The 27,592-nt window shown below is 37.1% G+C and overlaps 1 protein-coding gene across 2 annotated transcripts; it reads right to left on the minus strand.

Annotated features, from left to right (window-relative positions):
• Window positions 1-5,085: 5,085 nt before the first annotated feature.
• On the minus strand, window positions 5,086-27,592 carry NUDT4 (nudix hydrolase 4). 2 transcript variants are annotated; one of them, XM_015812855.1, is made up of 5 exons: window positions 27,494-27,592; window positions 17,321-17,431; window positions 16,778-16,822; window positions 11,278-11,362; window positions 5,086-7,865 (listed from the first exon to the last, which is right to left on the minus strand). In XM_015812855.1, the coding sequence occupies exons 1-5, from the start codon at window positions 27,590-27,592 to the stop codon at window positions 7,660-7,662; spliced, it is 546 nt and encodes a 181-aa protein (XP_015668341.1). In that variant the 3' UTR covers window positions 5,086-7,659. The 2 variants fall into 2 exon arrangements, with proteins under 2 accessions (XP_015668341.1, XP_015668333.1); XM_015812847.1 differs by having other exon boundaries at window positions 11,278-11,365.

Below are 27,592 nucleotides of genomic sequence, written 5' to 3' on the forward strand. Positions count from 1 at the left end.
CACCAGCCCATTTAAGCTGTCAGGAACAGGGCTTTAAAATAGTGTAATGCTTCTGTCAAAGTATATTTTCCAACTAAAGAGAGAAGCCATGTTAGTAGTAGCAATTAACTATCTGTCCTTTTCTTGTGCCCTCCCAAATGGGCAATCTAGAATGCCAGCCCAGCCCCAGATTTAAGCAGCAGGTTTTCTTGATAGAAGCTGGCTCCTATGTTTTCTATTTCTGTTGGAAGAGATGGCTCAACAGGCAAATCAGCTATTTTAAGGCTGGGCCTCTTTATGAACAGTTGGTAGAGTTTAATAGTTTTTATATAACACTCCCTTTTGTGTTGTTTTCTCTTTGTTATCAGCTTGCTTTCACTTTTTCCCATGCCCTTCCTTGCCTTTTCCTGTTAAAACCTTTATGCTCATCCAGCAGTAAGTCTGAAAATATTCTCTGGTAAGTCTTACTCCCAAGAAGGCTGGGGTTTTTCCTTCACATATATGTGGAAGAAATATCTATCACCTTTTTAATCAGTTGAATCATTACCTGTTTATAGTAGTAATTCACTGGGATTCATGTTTAATGACTGTGTTTACTTATTTTCTGGAAGCCACCATTTGATTTGATGCTGAAACACCAGTGTGATTTGTCATTATCACTCGGACCAGTTTTGTTGTGTTTGAAACTGAAGTTTGTACATAGATCACTTTAGATAACAGGATTATAACTTGGGAGATACTATGATTGGATCTTCTACTGGACTCTGAAGCATTTAAAATTTTGAATAATTCAGATACAGCGATCCCATATTTGCTTTCAGTTTGAAAAAGGATTAAGGTTCAGCATGGTCTGTGAGAAGTCTGTTACCTTAGGATGCCACCTTTACAAGGCCATCATACGATAGGGCAGTGTTTCTCAACCTTGACAATTTTAAGGCATGTGGACTTCAACTCCCAGAATTCCACAGCCAGCAATGCTGGCTGTGGAATTCTGGGAGTTGAAGTCCACATGCCTTAAAATTGTCAAGGTTGAGAAACACTGCGATAGGGAAAGAAGGCTGAGCAAAGCATGCTTAGCTGATTTGTGTGTTGTTTGAACTCCATTAGATTTATTTGTAAAATGAAGAGTTGAGTTCTCAAATAACTTTATATTCTGAAGTTGAGTATGAATATGACAAGGGGAGTCCATGGCTTGCTGACAGTACCATTTTCTTACCTTATTTTACTGCTTCATAAAGAAAAATATTTAGAGTTGACAATCATTAATCTTGATCCTAAAAATTAGAACAAGGAAGTTTATACCACAATCTATTTTTTCACTCTATGTTGCAATGTATGATAAACTGTAGGGATAACTTGTTTGTTTTTTAATGCTCGGCTAGAACAGTTTTCATTCTGAAGGCATGAGGGAAACATGACTATTCAGAAATAATATGAGCTGAGAAGTACTGAGAAGAAGAACATCATGGCTTCAAAATCTAAGCGACTGGTTTGGACAAAACTCAGCAGCACTTTTTCGTGCGGCTGCTGATAAAAACAGGATCGCCAACATGATCACCAACGTCAGATAACGGATATGGCACAAGAAGAAGAAAGAGAAGTACTACAAATACTCTTGGCTAGGAATTCTTGAAGGAATAGGCAGAAGAATGTTTCAGTGAAAGCTTAATTCTCTACTACTGTTCCAGTTGTCAGCATATTGATTCTTGCTTATAAACATAATTATAAACATTTTTTTCTTTACCTGGGGACCTTCATATTTAATTGGGTGGTCTACCTGAGTCCATAATTGGTGAGCAGGACAATTCTTCACAGTAAGTGTAAGAGCTTGATTATTAGTAAGTGCAGCTGACATGAGAGTGATATATTACTTTATTATTCCTAAGAATTGTTTATAGCACTCTACAAAGCTGGCCAAACAGTGCAGTTAATGAAAGCTAGGTAGTGACTGACAAGCAAGAACTGGGGTGTCAAACTGTTGACCCGCGGGCCGGTTTCATCATATTGAAGCCGTGTCCACCCCATTGCCAGCAATTGCCCCATTGCTGGCAATGCAAATAGTGTCGCGATACGTCGGGACATGTCACATGGTGAGTTTGACACCCGTGAGCTAGAAGGACTAGTCCACATAGCTGCCCTACAAAAATCTATTAAAGTCTTATGATTCTAGTGCTGTTGATGTTGCAGGCTCTCAAGAGAATGGTAATATCTAGGCTTGTTTCTGTGTGGCAGCATGCTTATTGTGTAGTTAATAATGTGAAGCCAAATAATTCGGCTTTCTGGTTTTTAGAGTATACTTCAAGTATATTCTAAGTACCTTGTGCATTATTAGTTTGTGGTATATAAAAACTTCCAAGCTAACATGTTGAGGCCATGGTCTCTGCATCAATCTCTTCTATAGATTGATGACATGATTTGTACTTTTGATTATTTTTGGAGATGATTTTTGGTAAGTTCGCAAGTTTCAGCCATCAGCATAGGAGCTGCTTCTTTTCCTCCAGAATTTTCAGTCATATATGCATTCTGTTATGTATGTACTTCTGGTATAGTAGTAGGAACTACTATAGCTGATGTGAATGAGGACAGACTCATGGCACTGTCTGCAGTTTTCACATTCAAGACATGAAGATGGCAGGCAAGACAAGATGCTGTGAATCTATTTTCATTTGCAACAATTACAGTAGGTCCTATTGCCATTCTCCCTGTTTTTTTTTTCATTCTTGTGACAAAGTTTTTGCTTCTTTGTGCATCCAGACTACAGATATAGTTTAGGTCTCTGAAATCAGCTTGTGAGGAAGAAGTCACAAAAAGAGTTGTTCTAATAGCATATGTTGTGTACTACCTATGCGTAGTAGTGATGGCCTACATAGCATTCCTTGGCATTTTTATTCCTAAATGATACACACCTTTTTGTTTTCTCTAGTACTCTAGGGCCCAATTTGTCACCTGCATCCATCAATCAGTGGAGCTACTCTATAAAGTAGATCAAAATTGTTTTTTAACGTTTGCATTGTTAAGGCTAGAACACAGGTTGTCCTGGGGTTTGTTGTTTGGAACATCAGTGAAAGGTAATTTGTTAATTCCCTGGAGGAAACAAAGGTGCCAAAGGCTGGATAAGGATTTCTACCTTGATCTGGATTTATATTTTTTGAACACTGCAATGATCTCTACATTTGATCACTGTTAGTATCAGGGAACCACCAGCTTTCTTTACATTGTTTGCATACAAGGTTTTGTGAATTTGATCACATCCCAGTATTTGACCCATAACTTCCAACCTGTTTCTAATATCTGAAGCCATGTTGGCTCTTGGCAACAAACTGGATGCTGGCTATGGGTGAGGTTCAAGAATTTTGAGATGCTGACTAGCTTGTTTTAGTCCTTTTTCAAGTGTCTTGCTCCCAGTGGTACCTCTTGGAGTAAAGCTTAAGTCCAGAGCACTGAGATTTTGATATTTGAGTTTGCTGTTGTGCTTGCCCTGCTGCCTATTGGCCTGTTGGCTACCTGAATCTGAGGAAGACCCCTTCCAGTAGTAGGTTTGTCTATGATCAGCAGAACTTTTTTATTATTTTTTTTTGCGCAAAGAGATTCAGCTTGCTGGACAGAGCAAGTTCTTAGTTTTTCAGGATTCATCTACTCCTTAATGCCCAGATTAGTGAAGAATTTGGAAAAGGCTCCAGGTTCAGAAGCAAATACTTAAAGAGATAGCATAGTAATATAATTGTGGCTGCCTTTTCAGCTTGAGGATATTGTCTTTTTGCCAGTGGTACTGATACAACATTAAAGAGACTTCTGTGAAAGGTTGGAGATGCTTCTGATCTACACCTCCATCCTCACTCAGATCCTATTAGTTCCTAAATGTCTCTTTCCAGAAAAAAGGTAAAAAAATAAAGGGAAATCCAAATTCCCCAAAATAAATAGTTCTGGAATAACTTGGCTCTTTTCCTTACAAGTCCAGAGGTTGAGGGAAACCAAATTAAGTTTGTTGCTGAGACTGTGCCCAATTCAGTTGTCATTGTAGAGATTGTTGCATGGTCTTTGCTGTTGCTTGAACTTACTGTCCTGTGCCCTTATTTTTGTATAGCGATTTTGACTTTATTTCCTCTTGCCATTTTGTGGTGGCGGTGAGGAGACAAGACTGTGGATGAATACTAGAAGTCCACAATGAGACAAATCAGCAACATGAGGCAGATGATCTGAATGGGTCTCCCCCTTTGTGCTGGTATAGGGCAAGTGTTTTTTTAGGCTCCTGTGCCCTTTTGTCTGAATGCAGATTGTCGAAAGGCCTCTTTTCAATCAAACTCCAAACATTACCTCATTGACACTGTAGATCAGGGGTGTCAAACTGCTGGCCCATGGGCCGGATGCGTCACGGAGAAGCCGCGCCCACCCCATTGCCGGCAATGGCAAAACTGTCCCGAAATGTTGCGCAACGTCATGTGATGTCACGAGTTTGACATGTCTGCTGATTATTAATTAGCCTAGCTCTCCAGATCAATCTTCCTCTTTATCTGATCAAACTGCAAGTGCTGTATACGAAGCCTTGAACATTCTGTAAGCAATACAGAATATTCATGTGCAGTACGTAACTAGAAGTATAGGAATTTTTTTTAGCTAAAATGGCAATAACACAGTTTGGGTATCTGATCTGGTAGTAAATTTCTGAACAAGAAAATGGCATATTTTTAAGCAAGTGCAAACAACAGGGCATCATTCCTAAAGGACAGAAAGCGAAGAATAAGCAAGTGCAAACAACAGGGCATCATTCTTAAAGGACAGAAAGCGAAGAATATTTTCTACATACTACACTACAAAGATTATTGTTATACTCCTTCTAAGGGCACTTGGTGAGATGAACTTTCATGAGCTCATGAAAACTTAAGCCTTTTAATAAAACATGCTAGTCATTGAAAAAGTGGTTACCAGGCGCCTGATACTTTGTATGCATAGACCAAACTTGGCTCTCCCCCTGCAAAGTTTATAATGAGAAGCACTTTCGGTAGATGAGAATTTGATTAGAACTTAGTATTTGTGGATTTTAGATCTAGTGAAGCACTGCTTAATCATGGCACTAAACTTTGTAAAAAAGGAACAGCAGTCTTTGGAAAGTGTTTTATTTTTTATTTGAGGTTTCTTTCAGATATAAAAAGTCAAAATTCTTACATCAGTCTTTAAAAGAAAGTCATGCTCAGCTCAAAAAGTTTACAACTTGAATTGTAGTGTTTTCTCTGTGTGTACGTACACTTTCAGGAACACATTGAACAATTGTTTCAAACATTTTAATAGCTTTGGTAGCTTGCAGTAAATACAAGATTTTAACTTTTTGATTCTTGTTGCTCTTACACTGCTTATAAGACCTGTTCCCAGCTACTTGTTCTCTATAACAAACTTTTGTACATGAAAATCCAAATCAATTTCCATTCCTCTCTCTGGGAGACTAAATGCATGTCACTAAAGAACAAGTTTTGTTCCACATCCTAGCTCTACAAGAATATTTCAATACTTTGACAATTTATAGAAAACCATGCTCTTTTTATTAGTTATAAAAGGTTTTATCTTGGCAAGAGGTCTTTGCTATTATATCTGACATACCTATTGCCCTGCCTATACCTGCAAATTAGTACAGTTCAGTTAAGGGTTACTTTGGATTCAGTTTAGAAGAGGTGCTTTGGAACGTTAAGCTGAACACTTGTCTGGCAACTATATATTTTTCATAAATCAATTTCAAAGCACTGCACAGCCTGCAAATTATAGATTTAAAGAATGTTAACTTTATTCAATGAGCTTGTCAATTCAGGAAATTGAACAATGGAAATTTCTTATCCTGTGTATCATGTTACAAGAGAGATATCGGAAAACTGAGGAGGGTATAATTATTTTAAATTGCATAGGCTAAAGAGATCTGTACATCAGTGTAACTATGTGGCACGGCAGCCTGAAGTATTTATAAGCAATCACCTTTGATTTAATTAGCATAAACTGTACATTTTTACATTGTATGTAACAACAGAAAGCAAAATAACCATGCATCACTAATGGGCGGTTTCTATTAGCTTAGATTATATTCCAAAAATGTTGAGATGAAGCTGTTAAGAATTACAGATTTGGCTTGCTATTCTGTTCATCACTATGATAATGTGAGACATTTTCTCACTTTTACAACCATATGGTCAATAAACTACTGAATAATAAATAGAAACGTGGGTCTGAACAGCCAGGTTAGGATTGTACATTACTTATAACTAATCACTTCCCCATTCCAGTTAACACAAGATTTTTGTATTAAGTCTGCATTCTTATTTTGACTTTACATGGGGCTATTTGAAATTGATTGTGGCCTATTATTCCCACCATCACCTAAGTTACTAAAATTTCAAGGTTTTTACCTATGGCAGAACTTCATATCAATCCTCTTATTACTGCTATTTAGATTCATCTTAAATGAAAACTCTCAACTGTTCTTATATTTTACAGATGTTCCTTATTTAAATTCATCCATATGGCACATTATTTTCATCTTACTAGAGGAAGTTATATATTTTTTTTAAAATGCAACAGTAAGTGGTTATTTCATAGCAGCATTACATAGTGTGCAATCCCCACCTGTTGTTAGGCATAACTGTTATCCCTTTAACAGCTGTGTAATAAAATAACAGAAAAATCTGAAGATATATTAAAGAAATTGAGCTATTGAAATTCCTGCTTGCTATGTCACTATTAAGACATGAAAGTTATAGGTGGCAACCCAAATGGGTGAACAATAGTATTTACATTACATTTACTTTCCACTTTACACTTTACATCTGTTGAATTATTTACAGTTAATTTATGTTACATATAAAGAATGAGAAAAGAGAATTTTTTACAACGGAAGTAGTTGTTTACCTCAACCAAAACTCTTGTCTTTACAGAAAAATGGAAATTTAGTGTAGATGCTTTAAAACAAATCGTGAAATTACAACTTGTTACTGTTTAGAGTAAAAACATGCATGCTTTAGTGGCAGATATGAAAACATTTCAATGTTTTGATATGATCTGCTTGCCCCTTTAACCCTTCCAAATAATATGATTCATGTAATCTATAAAATGACTGAAAAAAGTTGGAATGGTCTCCAGTAATTAAACCTGCTGGAACTGCAAAGAAAGTTTGGCAATAAGTAGCAAAAGTGGGGAAAAAATGGCATTTTGTGATATCTGCCTATTTGACCAAAATCCTTAATGAGCAATATGAAGAACCGATAAAAGTTAAAACACCATTGATATGCTGATTTTTCTATGAAACAATTTAAAGGAGGAAGCTTAACACTGAAGGCACTTTGTTGGTTTCATGCCTTAACTCCTCCAACTAATGTAATTTTGACCTTGAGAAACAACGATGAATGGGATAAAGCAATATAATTATTTGAAAAAGTTTAAGAAACTGAATTAAGTTAAATGTCAAGTTTCAAATTCACTCTTTGAATTAGGTACTATGTTTAAAAATGAAAAAGGACCATTTAAGGCATCTTTAAAAATCCCTGTATGGCTTTGATTTGCCAAAATACATTGCTAAAAAGTAAAGAAAAATGACTGAATATAAAGTATTCATGGACTCAAGATTTTGGTTACAATACACACAGCCACAGGATCACTAATACATTTCCACTTGTGATGGAAGAACATGAAAAAGTAACTCAGAATTTATCTTATAGTAGTAGATGGTAGCCCAGAAGTTTGTGCTGAAGTAACATAGAGAGAACTATTATCAGGGTGGGAAGAAACTACAGGATTTCCATTGGTGGATGGACACCCAAGTTTCAATTTTTCCAAATACTCTGCATGTACAGGCTTATGACACTGAAGGACCTTGATTGCATCCTCAACTTTAAACCATTCTCTCTTCCTTCCTGTGAGGATAGAAAGATAATATTTTAAGGTTCAACTTGTTTGAAACTTATCACTAGTATTATAACTTGAGTCATTTAGGTGAGATGAGTGGTGTAGAAATTCATTAAGTAAACAAACTTCTGAAGTTCCTTCATTTCATTATTTAACAAGTTGCATATAAAAATATGAGTTAAAACACTCCAGAAATTTCAGATTTATTCTTAAAATACATTCTGGGTAAGACCAAGATAACACAGTCTAATACAGGTAGTCCTCAGCTTGCAACAGTTCATTTAGTGATCAAAATTATGACAACATTGAAAAAATGAGTGATGACTGCTTTTCACACTTAAGACTGTTGCAACATCCCCATGGTCACATGATCAAAATTCAGACACAGCAAATTGACTCATATTTATGGCCAATGCAGTGTCCCAGAGTCATGTGATTACCTTTTGCAACTCCTAATAAAAGTCAATGGGGAAACCAGATTCATTTAACAACTGTGTTACTAACTTAAGAACTGCAGTGATTCAATTAACTGAGAAAATCATAAATGGGGCAAAATTCACTTAAATGTCTTGCGTAGTAACAGAAATGTTGGGCTCAATTGTGGTCGTAAGTTGAGAACTACCTGTATTCCACAGAACATGATGGCCAAAAAAAAGAGAAGCTTTCAAAAAGTTATCAAACTTGCTTATGAGATACCTAGATCTTTCCATATTCCTGAGCAGGTTTATATTCTGTATGACTCTGGCTTCAAGATCCATAGCCATTGATCAGCCAATCCTATTTAGACTCTTTTAAAACTTGCTGATAGTCATGAAATGACTGGATATATACTTTAATAGTATGCTGTATAAATATGTGTTTATTATAATGAATTTCCCTACATTTAGGTTTAACAGATAATTAGTTCCAATATTGAGAAGAAAAACTTCAGTCCTTTTATTATTATTATTATTTCTGTCTTTTGCCCTTTTATTCCCAAGTAATGTTCTGAATGGCTAATGTCATTTAATAAAGAAATGACCTAAGACAACAGTAAAAGGTAGAGCTGTTTGCTGAATGACTGGCCAGTATAGGTAGTCCTCAAGTTAAGACTATAATAGAGCCTGCCATCCTTCTCTCCCCAGTGCATTTGTTAAGTGTTAAACAAATGCACAGATCTTTAAGTGGAGTTCAGGGCTGGGGGAACTCCTGGGAGACCTAGACCTCAGACCTCCCCCATTCCGAGATACTCCATGCATATCTATGCTCCACTTCACAACCCTTGGGCGTCTGATAGCCTGGCCCGCTGCACATCTGTCTTATGAAGGAGAAATGACGAGAAATGATAATGCTGGACACACTTGCCTTTCCTAATTCTGCCCCTGCCATGCCAAGGTTGTCTGCCTTTCTGGGGCAAAAAAAAAAGAACCAGCTCCCTAGCCTTTTGCAGCTTTCTGCCCCATCAGTTGGCCACTGAAAAATTCAACTCCAAAAGTTTAGCTGACTACACAGACTTGTGCAACAAAATGGAGGATGCTGGGCCTTTGCAAGTTTTAGCTGTTTGCCTGATTGCCTGCAGAGACAGTCTATAGTCTAGCCCAGGGGTAGGCAACCTTGGCTCTTTTATGACTCGTGGACTTCGACTCCCAGAATACCTGAGCCAGCATGCTGGCTCAGGAATTCTGGGAGTCGAAGTCCACGAGTCATAAAAGAGCCAAGGTTGCCTACCCCTGGTCTAGCCTTTACGAAGTCCTAGCTGAATTCTACAGGTGGACAATTAAAGCCTGCAAAGACCAGCGTCCTCCCCTTTGTTGCACAAGTCTCTAGTTGTCTAAATTTGGGGGATTTTCAAATTCCAGGGGAAAAGTTGCAGAAAGATTTTTTTCTTGCTTGCTTCTGTTCTCTATTATTTACCATGGAGTTAAGATAAGGTGTTTTTTTTAAAAGGGATAGAGATTGGACAGCAGAGGCAGGGAGTTTAGTTTTGCAACTAATTTTGGGGAGGGGGGGGAAGGAGAAGAAAGATCAACAACTGCTCCCTCCCAGCTTTTGTTTTCTTTATTGAAGAACTATGGCTTTCTGGGGGAGGGAGGGGCTTAAACCAAGGGGAAGATTTTGAGAAGCTCATCCAGAAGCCGCCTTTGTGCACACAGAAGCTGGCTTCCTAAAACCTTGCAAAAGGCAGGAGAGGTGTTGAACCTCCTACTGGCCAGCTGATGGGGCAGAAAGCTCTGAAAGCAGCTGCCATTTGCACAAGGAATTGTTGGGGTGCTGAAAATGGCAGCTGCTTCAAGGAGAGAGGCAGGGGAGCACTACAGCATCCCCATGGTCTGTCATAAGGACAAATGAAGTGGGAGCACTGTAGCCCTTATCCTTGAAACAATGTTTTAAGTAGTTTTGGGGTGTTGGTCGTAATTTTGAATAGTCATTAAGTGGCTTGTCTTTCTCAAGGACTACCTATACAGTAAATCCTAACCATATGGTTAGGATTTGCTATGTATTTACTATATATATTTATTATATTCTATTAAGAAACACCTAGCAATATATATATATATTATTTATACTGTACACACACACACACACACACACACACACACACACAGCTCTTAAATGTATCATCATCAACAATAAGAAAGAGCCTGCAAAAATTATATAATCTACAAAATTCTAAGAAAACCTGATCAGTTTGTTTTCAAGGGTTTTTTTTGACTGTGTCAAAACACACACTTTGCTCACTGAATTTTTCTAAACTTCTTTCAATGTTCTATTTTTTCCTTATGATTCTAGTGAATTTTTATGCCCATATTTTGCAAGTCAGCACACTTATTTATGTGAGACCCATTCAGTACATTTGGAAAAATCCTTCAGAGTACTAACGGTAACACAATGCCCCCTTTAAACGACTTAGTATCATCAGCAAATTTGGTCAACTTATTGTTTGCCTATAAACTTAGATAATTTGTAAGTAAGTTTTACAAAAAAAGTAAACAAGAACTTTTTCACAGTATTTTGTTATACTTTTTAAATAGAAGTATTTTTTACTTTAAAATTTTAAATTTTAATATATTTAAGAAAACCTTAATTGTGAGAATCAAGGCTATTGCTTGCAAGCTGGCAAAATCTTCATCTCTATATATGAAATGTTTGTGTATATCTTAGCATCTTAATGAATACGGATCTTTAACATTTGGAGTTATAAACAGACATCATGTGAAAAACTAAGCATTTGGGCTGCATATGATTTAGGTTGTTGATTTGCTCCCTTGTCAGTAACATACCTATGTACTCCACACACACACAGAAAGTATGTTTACAACATAAATGACATGGTATTGCAACTTGAGCGGACATTTCCTAAAAATAACATTTCCTAAATATAACATTCTAAAAACACTTTGTTTTAAAAGTTTAGCATATATAAGGCAGAAAAAGTCTTGCCTATATTTACTGAATCTTCCCAGTCTTCCAGGATTTCAGTCACTGTGAGAACATAAACATAAGTCCTATGCTTCCGGTCTTGATTCTGCTTTAGTATGAAAAAAGATAACAGAAATACGTTTAATTTACATTTGCAATATCAGAGATGTATTAACATTATTTACATCCCATTTCTCCATAGTAAACAGTACTCAGAGTGGTTGACATTCATGAATTAGCATAATTCCAAAAAAGCAACATTACATCTGAATTTGTATCAGGATACTGTATAATATGTAGCTTTTAGCTGGTAGGATGCAGTTTTGATATGATTAGGAATCTAAGCTTTCATAGAACAGTTATGAGCATGCTTGGGATACAATGAATTGGGGCTGAACTTGTTGCATATTACCAAAATGTGCCAAAATTGTGTGATGTTTTTAATTTTAGTAATGAGTGCTGCATGTTGCACCAGTATGATTAAAGACAGGCCTAATAATTACTACAGCATTTATGAGCCCCTTTGGTCAAAGCCATAGAAGACTGTGACTGCAAGCATAAGAAATGTTAAACAGCATAAATTAACAAATGAAAAAAAATAGGTAGGTTGAATTTTTATGAGACTAAAAGAAATGGGAAGAATAAACCTGAATGATACTGACCCATCTCTGTATGGAACAGAGTTGATGAATATATGTTGGAAGGTGATGGCATAACTGTCATCATGAATGACAGGATTGTTAAGATGTTATATAGATTACCTGATGTATATACAAAAACAGAAATCCACAGGTTGGTGATAATTACAAGTTAAGGCCCAGTGAGAAATCATAATGGAAGAGCAATGATAAGTTCCATGCAACATTCTGAGGAAATTATATAATGTTAGAACAGAACAGAACAAAGCTAGAGGTCTTCTAGATCAGGGCTTTTCAACCTTTTCACCCATTGTACCACTTTTAGGATATGTCAATATCCGAGTACCACCTGTCGCCTAGCAAGGTGTCAAAAACTTGATGACCAAAAAAAAAAAAAAAAAGGAAAAAAGTGATAAAGTACAGGTAATCCTCGACTTACAATAGTTCACTTAGTGACTGTTCGAAGTTACAATGGCACTGAAAAAAGTGCCCCCCAAGCCACAGCCAAGCAAGACACCTGCCTACCCACCTGGCGGCGCTCTTCCTCCTGTCCAAGGTTTTCATTGTTGTGAGCATTTCTGTTGGGGATTGGCACCGGGGGTGGGGTGGGGGGTGTTTGGTTTTTATTCCCCCCCCCCCGTCTGCTGGGTGGTTGCAGCAGGTTTTGGTCACTTCACATGACCCTGGGACACTGTGAGCGTCATAAATATGAATCAGTTGCCAAGCATTTGAATGTAAATCACAAGACCCTGGAGATGCTGCAACATTCCAGCTGATCGGCACTTCTTCTGGGGTCAGCAGAAGCACCAGGATCAGTGCTGCTTTCCAGCTGATTGGTGCTTCTTTAGGATTCAGCAGAAACACCAGGATCAGTGCCAAGCTCCAGCTGGAGCCTGGCGCTGATCCTGGCGCTTCTGCTGAGCCCTGACAGCCCTGCAGCCCCAGCCATCTCTCGCTCAGGTTTGTGTAATGCTGCCACCGGTTCAACCCATTCCCCTCCCTCGCTACCACTTTTCTAGGATGGCCGTGTACCATCTGCCAGGTGCCAATGTACCACAGGTGGTACCCGTACCACTGGTTGAAAAGCCCTGTTCTAGTCCAGCCCCCTGCTCAAGCAGGAGAACCTATACCATCTCAGACAAGTGACTGTCCAGTCTCTTCTTAAAAACCACCAGTGATGGAGCACCATGATTTCTGAAGGCAAGCTGTTCTACTGGTTATTCACTGTTCTAAGTGAATATAATAGGGTGGTGGGCAGTTTAATTAGATCAGGGCTTTTCAACCTTTTCACCCATTGTACCACTTTTAGGATATGGCAATATCCGAGTACCACCAGTTGCCTAGCAAGGTGTCAAAAAGTGATGATCAAAAAAAAGGAAAAAAGTGATAAAGTACAGGTAGTCCTCGACTTACAACAGTTCGCTTAGTGACTGTTCGAAGTTACCATGGCACTGAAAAAAGTGCCCTCCAAGCCACAGCTGAGCAAGACACCTGCCTGCCCATCCGGCCGCGCCCTTCCTCCTGTCCGAGGTTTTCATTGTTGTGAGCATTTCTGTTGAGGATTGGCAGCGGGGGTGGAGTGGGGGTGTTTGGTTTTTATTCCTCCCCCCCTCTGCTGGGTGGTTGCAGCAAGTTTTGGTCACTTCACATGACCCCGGGATACTGTGACCGTCATAAATATGAATCAGTTGCCAAGCATCTGAATGTAAATCACAAGACCCTGGAGATGCTGCAACATTCTAGCTGATCGGCGCTTCTTCTGGGCTCAGCAAAAGTACCAGGATCAGCGCTGAGCTCCAGCTGATTGGTGCTTCTTCAGGGCTCAGCAGAAGCACCAGGATCAGCGCCAAGCTCCAGCTGGAGCCTGGCGTTGATCCTGGCGCTTCCGCTGAGCCCTGACAGCCCAGAAGCGCTGATCAGCTGGAAAGCAGCACTGATCCTGGCGCTTCCGCTGAGCCCTGACAGCCCTGCAGCTCCAGCCGTCTCTCGCTCAGGCTTGTGCGGTGCTGCCACTAGTTCAGCTCATTCCCCCTCCCCTGCTACCATTTTTCTAGAATGGTTGCGTACTACCTGCCAGGTGCCAATGTACCACAGGTGGTACCCGTACCACTGGTTGAAAAGCCCTGAATTAGATGACTTAAGTGAGTGGATAAGAAGACAAAAGTATTAAAAACGGGCGGTTTAGAGGCCTTACAAAAGAGAATGAGGATTTTTTTTGGGTCAATATTTGCTTAGGAAAAAGTTTAAATGTGGCACAGGCATTTGAAAAAAAAAACAGACATAGGAAGAAATGAAAAAAAAAACCTAATGTGAAAGAATGACTATTGAAAGTATGTGTCCTATATAAAGAAAACAAATTTCTATGTACAAAAAAATAAGAGAGATGAAATGTTAAGATAAAAAGGAACTAAGAAATATTGAAATGAATTATTTTATATATATAGGAAATAGTAGATATAATGGAATGGAAATAAATGCTATAAATGTTAATGTTCAGAAAAATGATTATGAAAAATATGTCAAACATATTGTAAGGTTGTAAATATAGTGTAATATAAAAATGTTAAAATATGTAGTGGTTTTTGCTTATAGAATAGCTGTGTTACTAGTTTATTAGGTTGTGAAAAATATTCCTTGTCTGATAATTGTGTGATGAGAAAGAATGACGTTCTTCCAAAAAGAAAAGTAAAAAATCCGAATCCAAAAACTACAGTAAAATTAGTTTGTCAAGTGTGCCTGACAGAATTCTGGCTGAAAGGGTAAAAGAAGGGAGACTAAACAAAATTGTACCAGTGTACTGAAACTTTATATTGGGCATATGATGTGCATTCATATATTTGTTCTTGAAAAGGTAACAAGAATTATATGAAAATGAGGATATAATAAAAAAAAAAATAGGCATGGCAGGGAGTAAGACATGGATGTGTGATTAGAGCTTGACACTTTAATAAGTCAATAAAATGCTTGTGAGGTTAGAAGTGTATTGGCTGAGTACATGAATACAGCATTTAACATAAATGTTGGTAGAAAGGTAGTGGATATTATGTGATTTGATGCAAGGAATGAATATTTGTCAAAAGAAGCGGAAGTAGCAAAACTGGTGTATATAACAGGATATTTTTGTCCACTTTGTTATCTGGAAGAGAAAACTGAGTGTAGCTAAAGAAACATAAAAGCTGAATACTGTGGAAATGAAGTACTTAAGCAGAATGTATAGTGAAACAAGAAAAACATAGGTAAAAATGAGAACGAAGTCAATGCTCTGAATATAAAAGTGTGACCAGAATGAAAGAAGTATGTTGATATACAGGTAATCTTTGACTTACAACCACAACTGAGCCCAAATTGTGTTGTTAAGTGAGACATTTGTTAAGTGAATTTTGACCCTTTTTATGACCTTCCTTGCTACAATTAAGTTAATCACCGCAGTTGATAAATTAGTAACCCAGTTGTTAAGTGAATCTGGCTTCCCTATTGACTTTGCTTGTCAGAAGGTTGCAAAAGGGGATCATATGATCCCGGGATACTGCAACAGTCATAAATATGAACCAGTAGCCAAACATCCAAATTTTGATCACACGATCATGGGGATGCTGCAAAGGTCGTAACTGAAAAAAAAGTCACATTTTTCAGTGCCATTGTAAATTTGAACAATCATTAAAGGAACTGTTGTAAGTCGAGGACTACCTTAGTTTAATCACACAGATGGAATTATTGAGAAGTGAAGGCCAAAGAAATCTATAATTGAGGGTGAAGGAATTGAGAAGAAAGGGACTGAGAAAGTCATGGTTGTATGGAGTTAATGAGATTTTCAGAAAGAGAACTTAGAAGTTTAAAGAACAAAAAATAAATGTATGAAACATTGTAGGGCAAAGATAATTTGTAAAGATAAAAACATATGGAGAGGTGAATAATGTAAGTGCAATCTGGATTTAACTATTTTGTGTTCTTTTATCTCAGATCTTCAATTTATTTTGCTATTTCTTCCTCCACTTCTGCCCCTTTACGTAATACTGCTCACCCTAATCCCAAAGGAAATAATGTGATGAGAATGTACATACAGTGTAACAAAATATAGTCGATATGATTGATGTTAATGGCTAACAGTCATTATAGAAACAAGGTAACAAACTAGAAAAAAGCAAAATTATAATATTATAAAAGACTAGAATGAGTCTGCAATACTAAAAGTAATATTAGTTTTCCTTGTATGCTTGGAAAGAGAAATATAAATGCTACAAATATGGTTCTGCTTTATCTACTGGCTTTTATTGAATTTGCAAATAGTGGTCTACGGGATTTAACAGAACATGCTATGTCCAGGAATTGCACAAAAGTTAATTATCTCTGTTGTTTTCACAGCAAAACTCTTCACAAATGCAAAAATCCCTTTCCTTGACGTTTTAAAGCAACTTTATTCTGTTTTGAAAGCTGCCCTCTTTTGTGGGCGTGTATGTCTATACCAGACACTTCCACTGGGACTGCCAGCAAAGCAAAGCAGCCATGGAGGCATACAAGCATGGACAACCTTGGACTGCAAATCTTCTAATAGCTATGTCTACTTTACCCAAATGTTTATAGAAGTGCTTTCTTTAAATATTCTCATTGCTTTTCAGTGGAGGTAGTAATGATTTCAGCCTGAATTTCAAAAATAACAACTTTGTAAACTGGAGAAAGCAGTATCCCATAAATACTAGATATCTTCTCATTTTTGTATTATGATATTTGCTCCATTGCTAAATCTGATTTTTAAGAAGTCCAACTATTTAAATTATCAATTCTTCACTCAAGTAATGTTAGATGTGTTTCCTCCTGCCCCTAATAAGTACAACTACGCACTAATTTTCTAGAATATGTTCCCAAGAAAAATTTAAAAGGCTCACCTCAAATATTCCCAACAATCTGCCAAGTTTTCCTTTTACTCCAGCCTGCAAGAAATAAGGCAATCAGACTTTGTCAAAAAATAAATAAATTATAGACAATCCTTGTATTCCTACAATATAACTTCTAGGAGGGATGTAATTGTGGGGAGGGAAACCACCTTCATTTCATAATTCTAGTAGTTAGGTTCAATTTAGATACAGAACTTTCCAACAAAGGTTCCTGTTTAATTATTTTCATAGGACTTGCATGCAGNTATTATTGAGAAAAACATTTTGATTTCTGTATCTTGTAAAATCCACTGGCACTATCATAAAGGAATATTATACATCTAGTAGCAATGTAGTATTTTCATTCAGATGAGTCTAGCATGTAACTATTTTACACTTATGGACTGGAAAAGGGATGTAAGAATGATTCTTTCTAGATGTATGTAAAACATGAGTTCTGTCTACCTTATATACCAGAAGGAATGAATTAGTAATAAAGATCCTGAAAAAAACAGCCACAAATTATTTCAAATTGGGAATTCTGAATCATTTTACCTCTTCATAAACTTCTCTGACAGCAGCACCACCTGGTTCTTCTTCAGGTTCCATTCCTCCACCTGGAACAATCCACTGATCTGGGTACCGGCTACTGCTTACTAATAGCACCTATGAATAAAATCACTGTAATTAATGTATTTATGTCACATTTTTATTAAGAGACCATAGTAGTATGCAATAAATAATGCTATCAGAACATAATAAAGTAAAGAAAGTAATTTAAAGGCCAAGTTAAAGAGACATGTTTTGATACTTCTTGAAAAAAAAACCCTAGCAAAAACTAATTGTAACTCTGAATACATTCCAATTTTAGAAATAATGATGAAATTCCCCACTTGGCAATAAGTAGGTGTTGCAACGATAGCCTCCTCAAACAGACTATAGTGTATCTTAATAATAAGATAGACAGTACCTTTGGTAGCTAGGTATAATTTTCAACAACTGAAGGCTTTAATGGCTGCAACCAACAACGTGAATTAAGCCCAACGTTGTCATTGACAAATTAGAAGATTTCTGTTAGAAGATATTAGAAAATAAGACAACTAAACCTGTGAACTTCTGTTGCTTTGAAACTTAAAGCTAGAATGGAGCTTGGATAGTTTTTAATCTCTTGAAGCTCTTCCGTTCAGATTTCTGATCCTAAAGCAAGTCCATGAATGTGCCCCCCCCAAACCCCCCCCACAGAGAGCTAGAAATTTGAAAGAACATTAGAGCTTAGTTGTCCAGAGCAAAAGCAATCACACTGGAAATTAGCCAAGTTATTGAAAATTACACCAGATTAATTTAATACACGATATCCTGAAGCAGTTTGCCTAGACTCCTTTACTGTACACTCTGACATCTTGTTAGACTCAGGTCTTCAATCTATGTGCTGGGCTTGATTATTTCTTGTGGATTGAATATCATGGTCATGGAACATCCTTGTCACTGACTACCTAAAAAAATTCTTTGGTTCGTTCTGAAGCTATGGGACTAGACAGAAAATCAGTACAAATATTCAATTAGGGATATGCTAAGTTTTGTAATTAAGCTTTAAAACATACTTCAACTTGGACATGGCTATGTACAACTTAATGAAGACTTTTTTAAAAAAAGAAAACCTATATTTTTTTCTTGGGCTTACATGGTAGAGCATCCCCTCTCATCCAATCTGAGTAAAGGAAGTGCCAGCAGGGTATGATGAAGTGCCTTGGAATAAGCGGAAGTATGTTGTTAAGACTCCTTAATTCATATTTTTATAAGCTAAAGTAGCTACACTGTGTGAGCCAAGAAAAAAGAGTAGTTTCTTTAAAGAGATGATTGACAGGTATAATATGGGCACTGCATACCCCTATTTTCACTACTAGATAAGATTTTGATACCAGTTAATGTTAGTCTAACAGTGAGATTATGCAATTATGTAAACTTTGGATGTTGTTTAAGAGTAGCACTTCATATAAGTGTACTGCAATAGGCACACTATAAACTTGCATATTTGTTTTCAACTCTAATACATTAAATATAATTAAGCAGATAAATTTCATGGTATCATTTTCACCTAAAAAATTAGGGAACAGTATCAGATGTATTCCTAAACTATGAATTCAGTTTTTTTTTAATAAAAAAGTCAACTATATTTTCCAGAACGAAACAAAGTCCTATCCTCAAGCAAGAGTTAGAATGATATATACTAGTATACAGTATATCATACTTCTGCTTTGCAATATTTTCATTATTCACACTACTTTGTCTTATATGAAAAGCAAAGAAGTGATTAGTTCTTTCAGAGAAAAATCTATGGAGCACTATTGACCACAGTGTTTGTTGTCCCCTAACTCCATTTTGTGAACATAAGTAAAACTATTGTTAATACAGCATTCCAAGCCTAAATTGGATAGTCTGCAAGGACATCAAAGCTAGTGAATCAAAAGCTGATAGGTCTAAATAAACTAAGTCCCACTCATCCAATTCCCAAGAACTAAGGGAACCAAATCTGTGTTAATTTCAAGTATCAGAGGAAATCCTCCTGAGTAATGGGTTCTCCATCATACCCATCAAACAAAGGGCATATGTGTTGAAGATCCCTGCCTTGGGCAGAAAGCTGGATTAGAATGTTCCTTATAATTCCATGATTCTAATTTTGTATTTTACATGCAATTAAAGCAAGTCACCAAATGCTCCAGCTTCTCTTTAACATTAGGGTCATGGGGCTGCTACATAGTGTAGGAAAGCATTAGCAATCCATCCACACAGCTGTAAGAAGGGCAGAGGGTAAACTTTTTTCACTGTACCGGCAATCATGAGGATGACTCTGTTTCTATAAAGAGAGCTGGGGTCAGATGATCATAACTTATTAAATCAAGAAAATGTTTCTAAAACTGATGTTTTAAATTTAAAATCTGATGGGAATTTTTGTAAGATCAAAGCAGTATAAAATAACATTTTTCTAGACAAAAAACCACATAATTTTAAATTAACAGTTATGAAGATGAAATATAAACTCTAAGAATTCAAGTATTTACATGTTTACATAGGCTGTCAAGCCACAAAAAATTCATTGTTTCAACTATGCTCTCTTACCTATGTCAATTTGGCTCTTTCCTAATGTACCAGGACAGTATGTCAAAATTCTCTAGCCATGTTGATAAGGAATTCTAGGAATTGCCACTTCAGCAATTTCATGATACTAGGTTGTAGAAAACTGGTTTGCACTATTAATAATCTCTTTTCTGCCAAATAGTAAGTTTCTTCTTCTCACATGAGTTATGATTCTTACATTATATTCTCTTACACCTTATAATTTTAACCACCTTAACAACAAATTATATCCATGGAAATCTTTTAACTATTGTTAGATCTTGCATAAGACCAATGGGAAATAAAGGTAGCAAGTATCAACTAACGTGCATGAATTGAGCCATGTTTCAATACTGTATATGATTTGCACTGGATCTTTTTAAAAAGTAATCAGTGTATATTTATTTTCTACTTCTTCTCAAATAGCAGCACAAATTAAACATTTTTCTTAGTAGAGTGAAGTAGCTTTTAGATATATAGCTAAACATGGTTTTAAAATAAACTGGTTAATCTGTTGAAAAAACTTTGTTCATAGTATATTTTCTTCATGATTATAAATTTTAGTGCTTATGAAGGACACTCACCACATTTAGATACAGCCAGGTATACTTTATAGTTTTTAGACTTCTACTGCCTTATTTCTTCAATTTTAGATACATTATTTTAAGTTTATTTTTCTCCCATCCAACAGTATTTTTATAGTTATATCAGAAAACAAGTTTTTTCATCAGATGAAACTCCCCACCCCCCCCAAATGAAGGAAAACATGTTTTTATATTCATCTGAGTAACCACCAACAATAATGAATCTGATTATTTTTCCGGATGAAATAATCCAGCTTAATGAAAACGTTTCATTCAGCATTTATATTGTTCAGCTTGTGATCAGAGATCCCAATTACTAATACAAGGAAGGAGTCATTGTTTGGCTTGCCTGAAGCTTGAAAATACAACTTTGTACTATTATATAAGAGTCAAATCCATGAACTACCAATACATGGCAGTGTTTTCAGTAACTGCCGCTGGCTTAATGGAAAAAATATAAGCAGCGAAAGAAATTACTTGTATTAAGATTTTTATATAAAATTCATTTGCATTCCTATAGTCAAAATTAGTTTTCAAAACATAAGCAGCCTTAAAGAACAAAGCATTAATTTATCATGGAATTTTTATAAATTAAGAACTGAAAGGAACCTTTTAATCTACTGAAGCTTTTTTGCTCAGTGTGGAAACCCAATTTAAAGCATACACAATAAATGATTATCCAGCTTCTCTTGAACCTATCTAATACAGGAGAATTCCTTACTTTCTTTGAGAACTGGTCCTATTTCTGAACTGTTTTTATTGTGAATAAAAAGCATCAATATGGTGCCCTTTTACATACCTTGGATTGTGTACACTTGAATATATACTGTTGAAGTTTTTTTTTCTCAAGAAAAAACATACTCCATTTTCTTAGTCTCTCCTCACAAAATTTAGTTACCAGACCTTTATTATTCATGTTGTTTTTCCTTGAACTTATTCCAGTTGTTAAAAATCTTTCTTAAAATGAATATTCAGAACACCTGAGGTAGGGTTTGCTAATGCAAACATGTTATAACTATAACTACCTGTAATTTGGAATATAATTGTCTTGTTATGCCAAATAAGACAGCAGGTTTTTTGTTTAGGCCACGGGTGTCAAACTCGCCACGTCATGTGATGTGTCACGACATATCGCAACTCTTTTTGCATTGCCGGCAATGGGGTGGGCGTGGCTTCGGTATGTTGAAACCAGCCTGTGGGCCGGCAGTTTGACATCCCTGGTTTACACTATACTTTTAATCAAAATAGTTTGAATAGTGAATTACATATCTTTCAAAAGATGCTTTGGCTATCTTAGAACTACATAAAACTGGATATGTCAAAACTACAAGCAAAAAAGGTGCCTGAATTGATTCCACATGTATGTAGGAATATTCCTATTTGAATGAATGTCTTGGAACACATTTAAACAACTTGCTGGTTATTTATAATCTTTTGATATATATTCATGTTTAAATGTCTGGTGGTAACAAAGCACAGTGTGCATATGTAATATTAAAAAGTTACTCACAGTCCCACTGGAGTCAAGTCTAATGAAAACTTTTGTCAAAATTTTACTCCTCAGCAAACTAAAGATTCTTCTAAGAGCGAATAATCACCACAACCCTGGATTCAAGTCACTCATTTGTTGCTCTTCCACAGCAAATTATTTGCACACTACTTTTCAAAGTTTGAGGGAGAAATCACAGCACTGTAAAACACAAAAGAAGCTATGTTCAGTCCATAGTTCTGGACATGCCTATTTTTGTGGGAAGGGGAAATGTCTAAGTATTCAATTTTTTTGTTCTCAAACATCTTTTTCATTTAAAATATTATTTTTTCTCATGACGTTCCCAAGTTATTTTATAACAGAATAGACAAATGAAGCAAATATTACAGATTAGAACCACACAGTATGATAAGCCATAATGTGGTATCTTGTGATTTTGTGCAATGCATGAAGCCCTATGGGAACATACACTATCTTTAGATTCTGAAAAGAATGCAGTATTAAACATGCTTATTTCAATTAACTCTAGAAATCCAGAACAAAGTTTTAGCAGTCCACAGAATCTGATAAAAATGGTTCCTTTGGCTACTATGAGGGCTATACAGTACAACCTCCAAACATAATATTCTCATTTTATTTATATTATAATTATTGATCATCTAAATAGTTTATAGGCATTCATACATATCAAAGTGAAAATGAAAAATTTTAATCTGGACATTTGCAGCCTAGACAAAAATGTTTTGAAGCGCACAACTATTGCAACTATTTCCAGTTCCATGGATCAACTTCTAAAATATTTCATATTTCAATCCAAGCAAGAAAGGCACAGAAAAACAAGGTGGCTTAGCATAGCATTATGTTATTACTTGGCAAAATCATATTCAAATATAATGATGCCAATATATTAGGAGAAAAATGACAACATTCCAGATAGGTCAGACAATATTCAAAAGTGCATTAAATAATCTAGAGTTTTCACAAGATAAGAGGCAAGGTTTTTTTCCACTACTACAGAAATTCATAGCATTTCCCGAAAAGAATTATAATTTAATCTAAATGATGTTCAAAGAATCATAACAAGCTGTTTTATCATAACATGGTTTTAGTCACAAGTTAAATTTAAAATGTTAAGAAGTGCATCTCTATACAAAGATATCCTACAATATGGACAAGGGCAATACAATAGGGATTTTCATATTGTGAGAAAGCACACTTGTCAACTGAATACCCTTACTATATAAAATATATATTATTTCAATCCTGTTGGAGATTCAGAAATAATCCTCTACATTACTGGGAACAGTAAGTTTTAGCACTTGTTTTATGATAAGTTTGATTTATATTTTTCTTAGCACCTACACATTTTTTGCTTTCATTATGACTATTTAGACTTATTTTGCAGAACTGAAAAAGAACAAGGATTTGGCATACATTTAATAAACAGTCCCTAATGAAGTTTTCTGAGATAGAACATCCTTTTAAAAAGAGAAGTGAATTGCTTAAGAATTACTAGGCTTATTCTAATGTAACATTAGACATAGGATGTTTTTCCTACATTCCTGAAAACAACAGAATATTTCCTTATCCCCAGATCTTTATCTTTACTAAATACTTAATCTCTTGTTTCTTTCTTTGAATTTTATGAAGTGGATCTGCCAAAATACTCAGAAAAGTAAAACTAGTTAGTTGTAAGGTATGCCTTATAGTTAGGGTGTTTTTTCCTTGAAAGTGAATTATTGAAACTTATACATGCAACTAAAACTTGCTGAGTAGTTCACTTTTAATACAACAACAGCTCCCTCTACAGATTTAAAATTGTCTGAGAAGTTTAATTGTGCAAGATCATATTGTCAAGACAACACAGGTATGCTAGTTTCTAACAGTATTTTTCTTCCTATCTTCTTCAATGGCTTCACAGATGAACTCTATCACTCAACGTTTTGTGAATTTCATGATCATACTTCCAAATTAAACACAGGTAGCTGCAGCCATTCTTAATTTTTAGGTTCTGGGAATACTTTTGAAGCAAGCTCCACTCGTTCAGGGGGAGGAGAGGAATGATGCTGGCATTTTGTGATGTAGCATATTCCGTTGAATAGGTAGGAGTGATGCATGGATCACTGACCCATGTACAGCCACACTGCAGACTAAACTACACAAGATTATTTTAATTAAGAACATACTGAGCTCCTTAGGCAACCTAATAAAATGTTTTTATGAGAAGGCTTGTATCTATTCTTTTTGGATGGCAAAGTTCTAAATATTCAAAATATAATATAAATAGGATTTCATGATCATCCTTAGGAGATGGTTTGGTAATAAATCAAAAATATCTAATGTATCCAGGTGCTTTTTAGATTCAAGACTCCTGCAATAATTATTATGTGAATATATCTCTAAGTGATCCCCACAGTCATTTCTCTAACACTGTAACTGAATTTCTTCAATGTATTGTAAATGTTAATTTTTAAAAGCTACTTTTTAATAAAATCTATATTAATATGTTAGGAAAGGTGTTCAAATGGTTCTGAACAGATACATTATAACTACCATTAATATTAACATGCTATAAGATTGGTGGGAGGAAAAGAGGAAAAACATACAAGAAAAGCTATAATAACCATATAAACAGTTATATAACCAGGGCTTTTTTTTCTCATAGAACACCCAGAACGGAATTCCAGCACTTTTTTGGGATGGAACCTTGTAGGGTGGGCAAGGCGGGTTGTATGACGTGTGTGAGTTCCGGCACCTTTTTTTTTTATAGAAAAAAAGCACTGTATATAACTATAATCATACAACTTTAAATTCTTGCTATTTTATACAAGTAAAGTCTAGCAATATTAAGTTCTTCACCAGTAAGACATAACAGTACTGGAGGGCTACGCAAGTGCATTATGGAATTATAGTAAATTGATACAGTTAGGCCTGTTTTTGTAGATTTGCTTATAGCTTATATGACAAGAATACTATGTGACTGCTATATTATATAGTAGTAGTATATCTTTTCTTCCCTCATCAACTTCAAATAACACCTGCTACTCATCAAAGATGCAGAGAAAATATTTATTCATATGCTGTACTTTAGAAATAGCAGAGAATCAAATGTTTATAAGAAAATTATCTGAAATTGTTTCTTATACATAACGTAGATCAGTGGCCCCCAACCTTTTGAGCGCTAGGGACCGGTTCCATGGAGAGAGGTTTTTCTGAGGACTGGAAAGGGCTGCCTGCATCCCGCGGATAGGGCTTCACTTGTTTGGCCGGCCCAGTTTCTGGCATGCCGCGGACCAGTGCCGGTCCATGGACCGGTGGATGGGAAACCCTGGCTTAGATAAAATAAGGGACACACAATATACTACCTTGTATTTAAATGTATCCTCAGTAGACTTTTATGTCACTTTGAATAAACCTGAGAAGTGACAGCTAAAAGTTTTAATGGAATGGAGCTGAATTTTTAAAATAGAATTAGCTTTAAAAAAACAAAGGTTAATTCAACAACAATTAATCAAGTATTGAGACTTTAATGATGTTTTAAAAGTTCCGTCAGGTATCAATACTAACAATACCTTTTTTTGTCAATGATGGTAGTTTTTGGAACTGCTAAAACCTTTTTAGTAGTTTGATATATTGTCAAGAATGATTACCATCTCTGGAATGCAAAAATCCTGACATCCAGTAATGACATCAAAGTAACATGGAAAATGCCTGATTCTGCAGCCATCTAATGGTCATCCATATTTCTGCAACCAGTTATGGTATATCTAAACTAGAATAGTCAAAGCAATTTTGCGCACGTGTTTGTGCTTTTCAAGCAAAATACAGCTTTTCAAAATTTAGTAAAATTACACTGCATTATGTATTATTCAGTTTCAAATAGTACTTCGATGTATATGAAAACAAATCTATCCATAGATTTTAACCCAGATATTTTATTTAAGCACTTCATATATAATCATGCTTCAAGTCAGTTTCTGATCTTTGAACTACCTGGTTTAATAGGAAATAGTGGAATCCTTGGTGCTCTTTGGGCTTGGTTGCTTGCTTGCAGATGTTTCATTACCCCAGTGGTTCTCAACCTGTGGGTCGGGACCCCATTTGGGGTCGATCGACCATTTCATGGGGGTCGCCAAGCAAGGCTGTCCGCCATTTTTTTGTCCGCCATTTTTTTTTGTCTGCCATTTTTTCCCCTTTTCCGGCGGGTGCCTTACCTCCCTTGGGCTGGGCCAGCTGGTGGTCGGCCTGCTCCGTCTCTGCCGCTTGCCAGCTACGCCTCGGCCGGCCGAGGGGGCGGAACCACGCATGCGCGGTGCTCCCGGGCAGGGAAAGTCCTCGACTTACGACTGGTTGGGTAGTCCTCGACTTACAACCGGTTTAGTCCTCGATTTACGACCGGTTTAGTCCTTGACTTACGACCGGTTGGGGTCGCAGCATTAAAAAGGTTGAGAACCACTGCATTACCCACTAGTGCAGTGTTTCTCAACCTTGACAATTTTAAGGCATGTGGACTTCAACTCCCAGAATTCCACAGCCAGCATTGCTGGCTGTGGAATTCTGGGAGTTGAAGTCCACATGCCTTAAAATTGTCAAGGTTGAGAAACACTGCACTAGTACATTGATGTTACCTAATTGGGTAATGAAAATGTGCCAACAAACTACAAAATTCAGAGATCGCCAAGGTCTCCACAGGTCAACCCTAAGTTACAGGGGTTTTTTTTTTCTATTGGTAATAGAAAATCGTGACTCGGGTAATACAGGCCATTCAGAACACATCGCAAAACGACAAAAACGGGGCAGGAAAATCGCCAGGAGCAAGTTTTTCATAGATTACAGTTGCATAAATAGGAACTACTGCCGCCTACCTGTCTGCTTTGGAAGTCGGGGGAGGAGGGAAGGAAGGGGCTTTGCTATTAAAAACGGCGGCGGTCTCAAAAGCAACTTGATCGCCCGACTCTAAAAAGAGGTCGTTGAACTCGATGTCGGAGGCAGCCAGATCAGGCCGGCTAGCAAGGGCTGGAAAGCACATGGGCTCTAACCTCACCCCACGGGGTGGTTGACTTGCAGCAAAATCGCTCACACACGTGGAGCCCTTCCCTAGCGCTCTCCCCTGCCCGGCCCTCGCTGCGGCCCCCGGGTCCTCTAGTTAAACGCTGCCCGCGGAGAGCTTCTGCCGACGCCCACGGGCGACCCGCAGTCCCTGCGTTCCGGAACCGCGACTTGGGCTGGTCTCGGGAAAAGATTCTTTTCCACGCAGCCAGACCTTGGCTCTCCGGTCAGCCACGCCGGCGGAGGAGCCGGGCAGGGACCGACGGGGCTCGCAAGGGGGCGACAAGGCGAATCCTTCCGGCAGACACCGCACACAAAGGAGCCGAATGGATTGATGGCCGGCGGCGAAGGAGGGAAGGAAGGAAGGAGCGAGCGGGTCTGGGCGCGGCAGCCCGGACTCCGAGAGGGAGCCGAAGGGTAACCCCGCGACTGCTTTCCTTCTCCTCCGAGCCGCCCGCCCCACGCCGCAGCCTTCCAGAACCCGGCTCTCACCTCATCCTCCCTCTCGCTGCGGAAGCACAAGCATGCCGCCCGCTTCTTGAAACCCTCCCGGTCGTAGGTCCGCGTCTGGTTTGGCTTGAATTTCATCAT

This window comes from Protobothrops mucrosquamatus, unplaced genomic scaffold (genome assembly GCF_001527695.2).
Source record: "Protobothrops mucrosquamatus isolate PMUCROS unplaced genomic scaffold, P.Mucros_1.0 scaffold_65, whole genome shotgun sequence".
NCBI lineage: Eukaryota > Metazoa > Chordata > Lepidosauria > Squamata > Viperidae > Protobothrops > Protobothrops mucrosquamatus.

What these genes read in the sequence shown, in the direction of transcription:
- NUDT4 (XM_015812847.1), bottom strand. Translation starts at nt 27,592, where the DNA reads ATGATGAAATTCAAGCCAAACCAGACGCGGACCTACGACCGGGAGGGT. An exon ending in GCAGCGAGAGGGAGGATGAG is followed by an intron (nt 17,432 to 27,493) that starts GTGAGAGCCGGG and finishes TTTTATTCATAG; the next exon opens with GTGCTATTAGTAAGCAGTAG. An exon ending in GATTGTTGGGAATATTTGAG is followed by an intron (nt 11,366 to 16,777) that starts GTGAGCCTTTTA and finishes TTCATACTAAAG; the next exon opens with CAGAATCAAGACCGGAAGCA.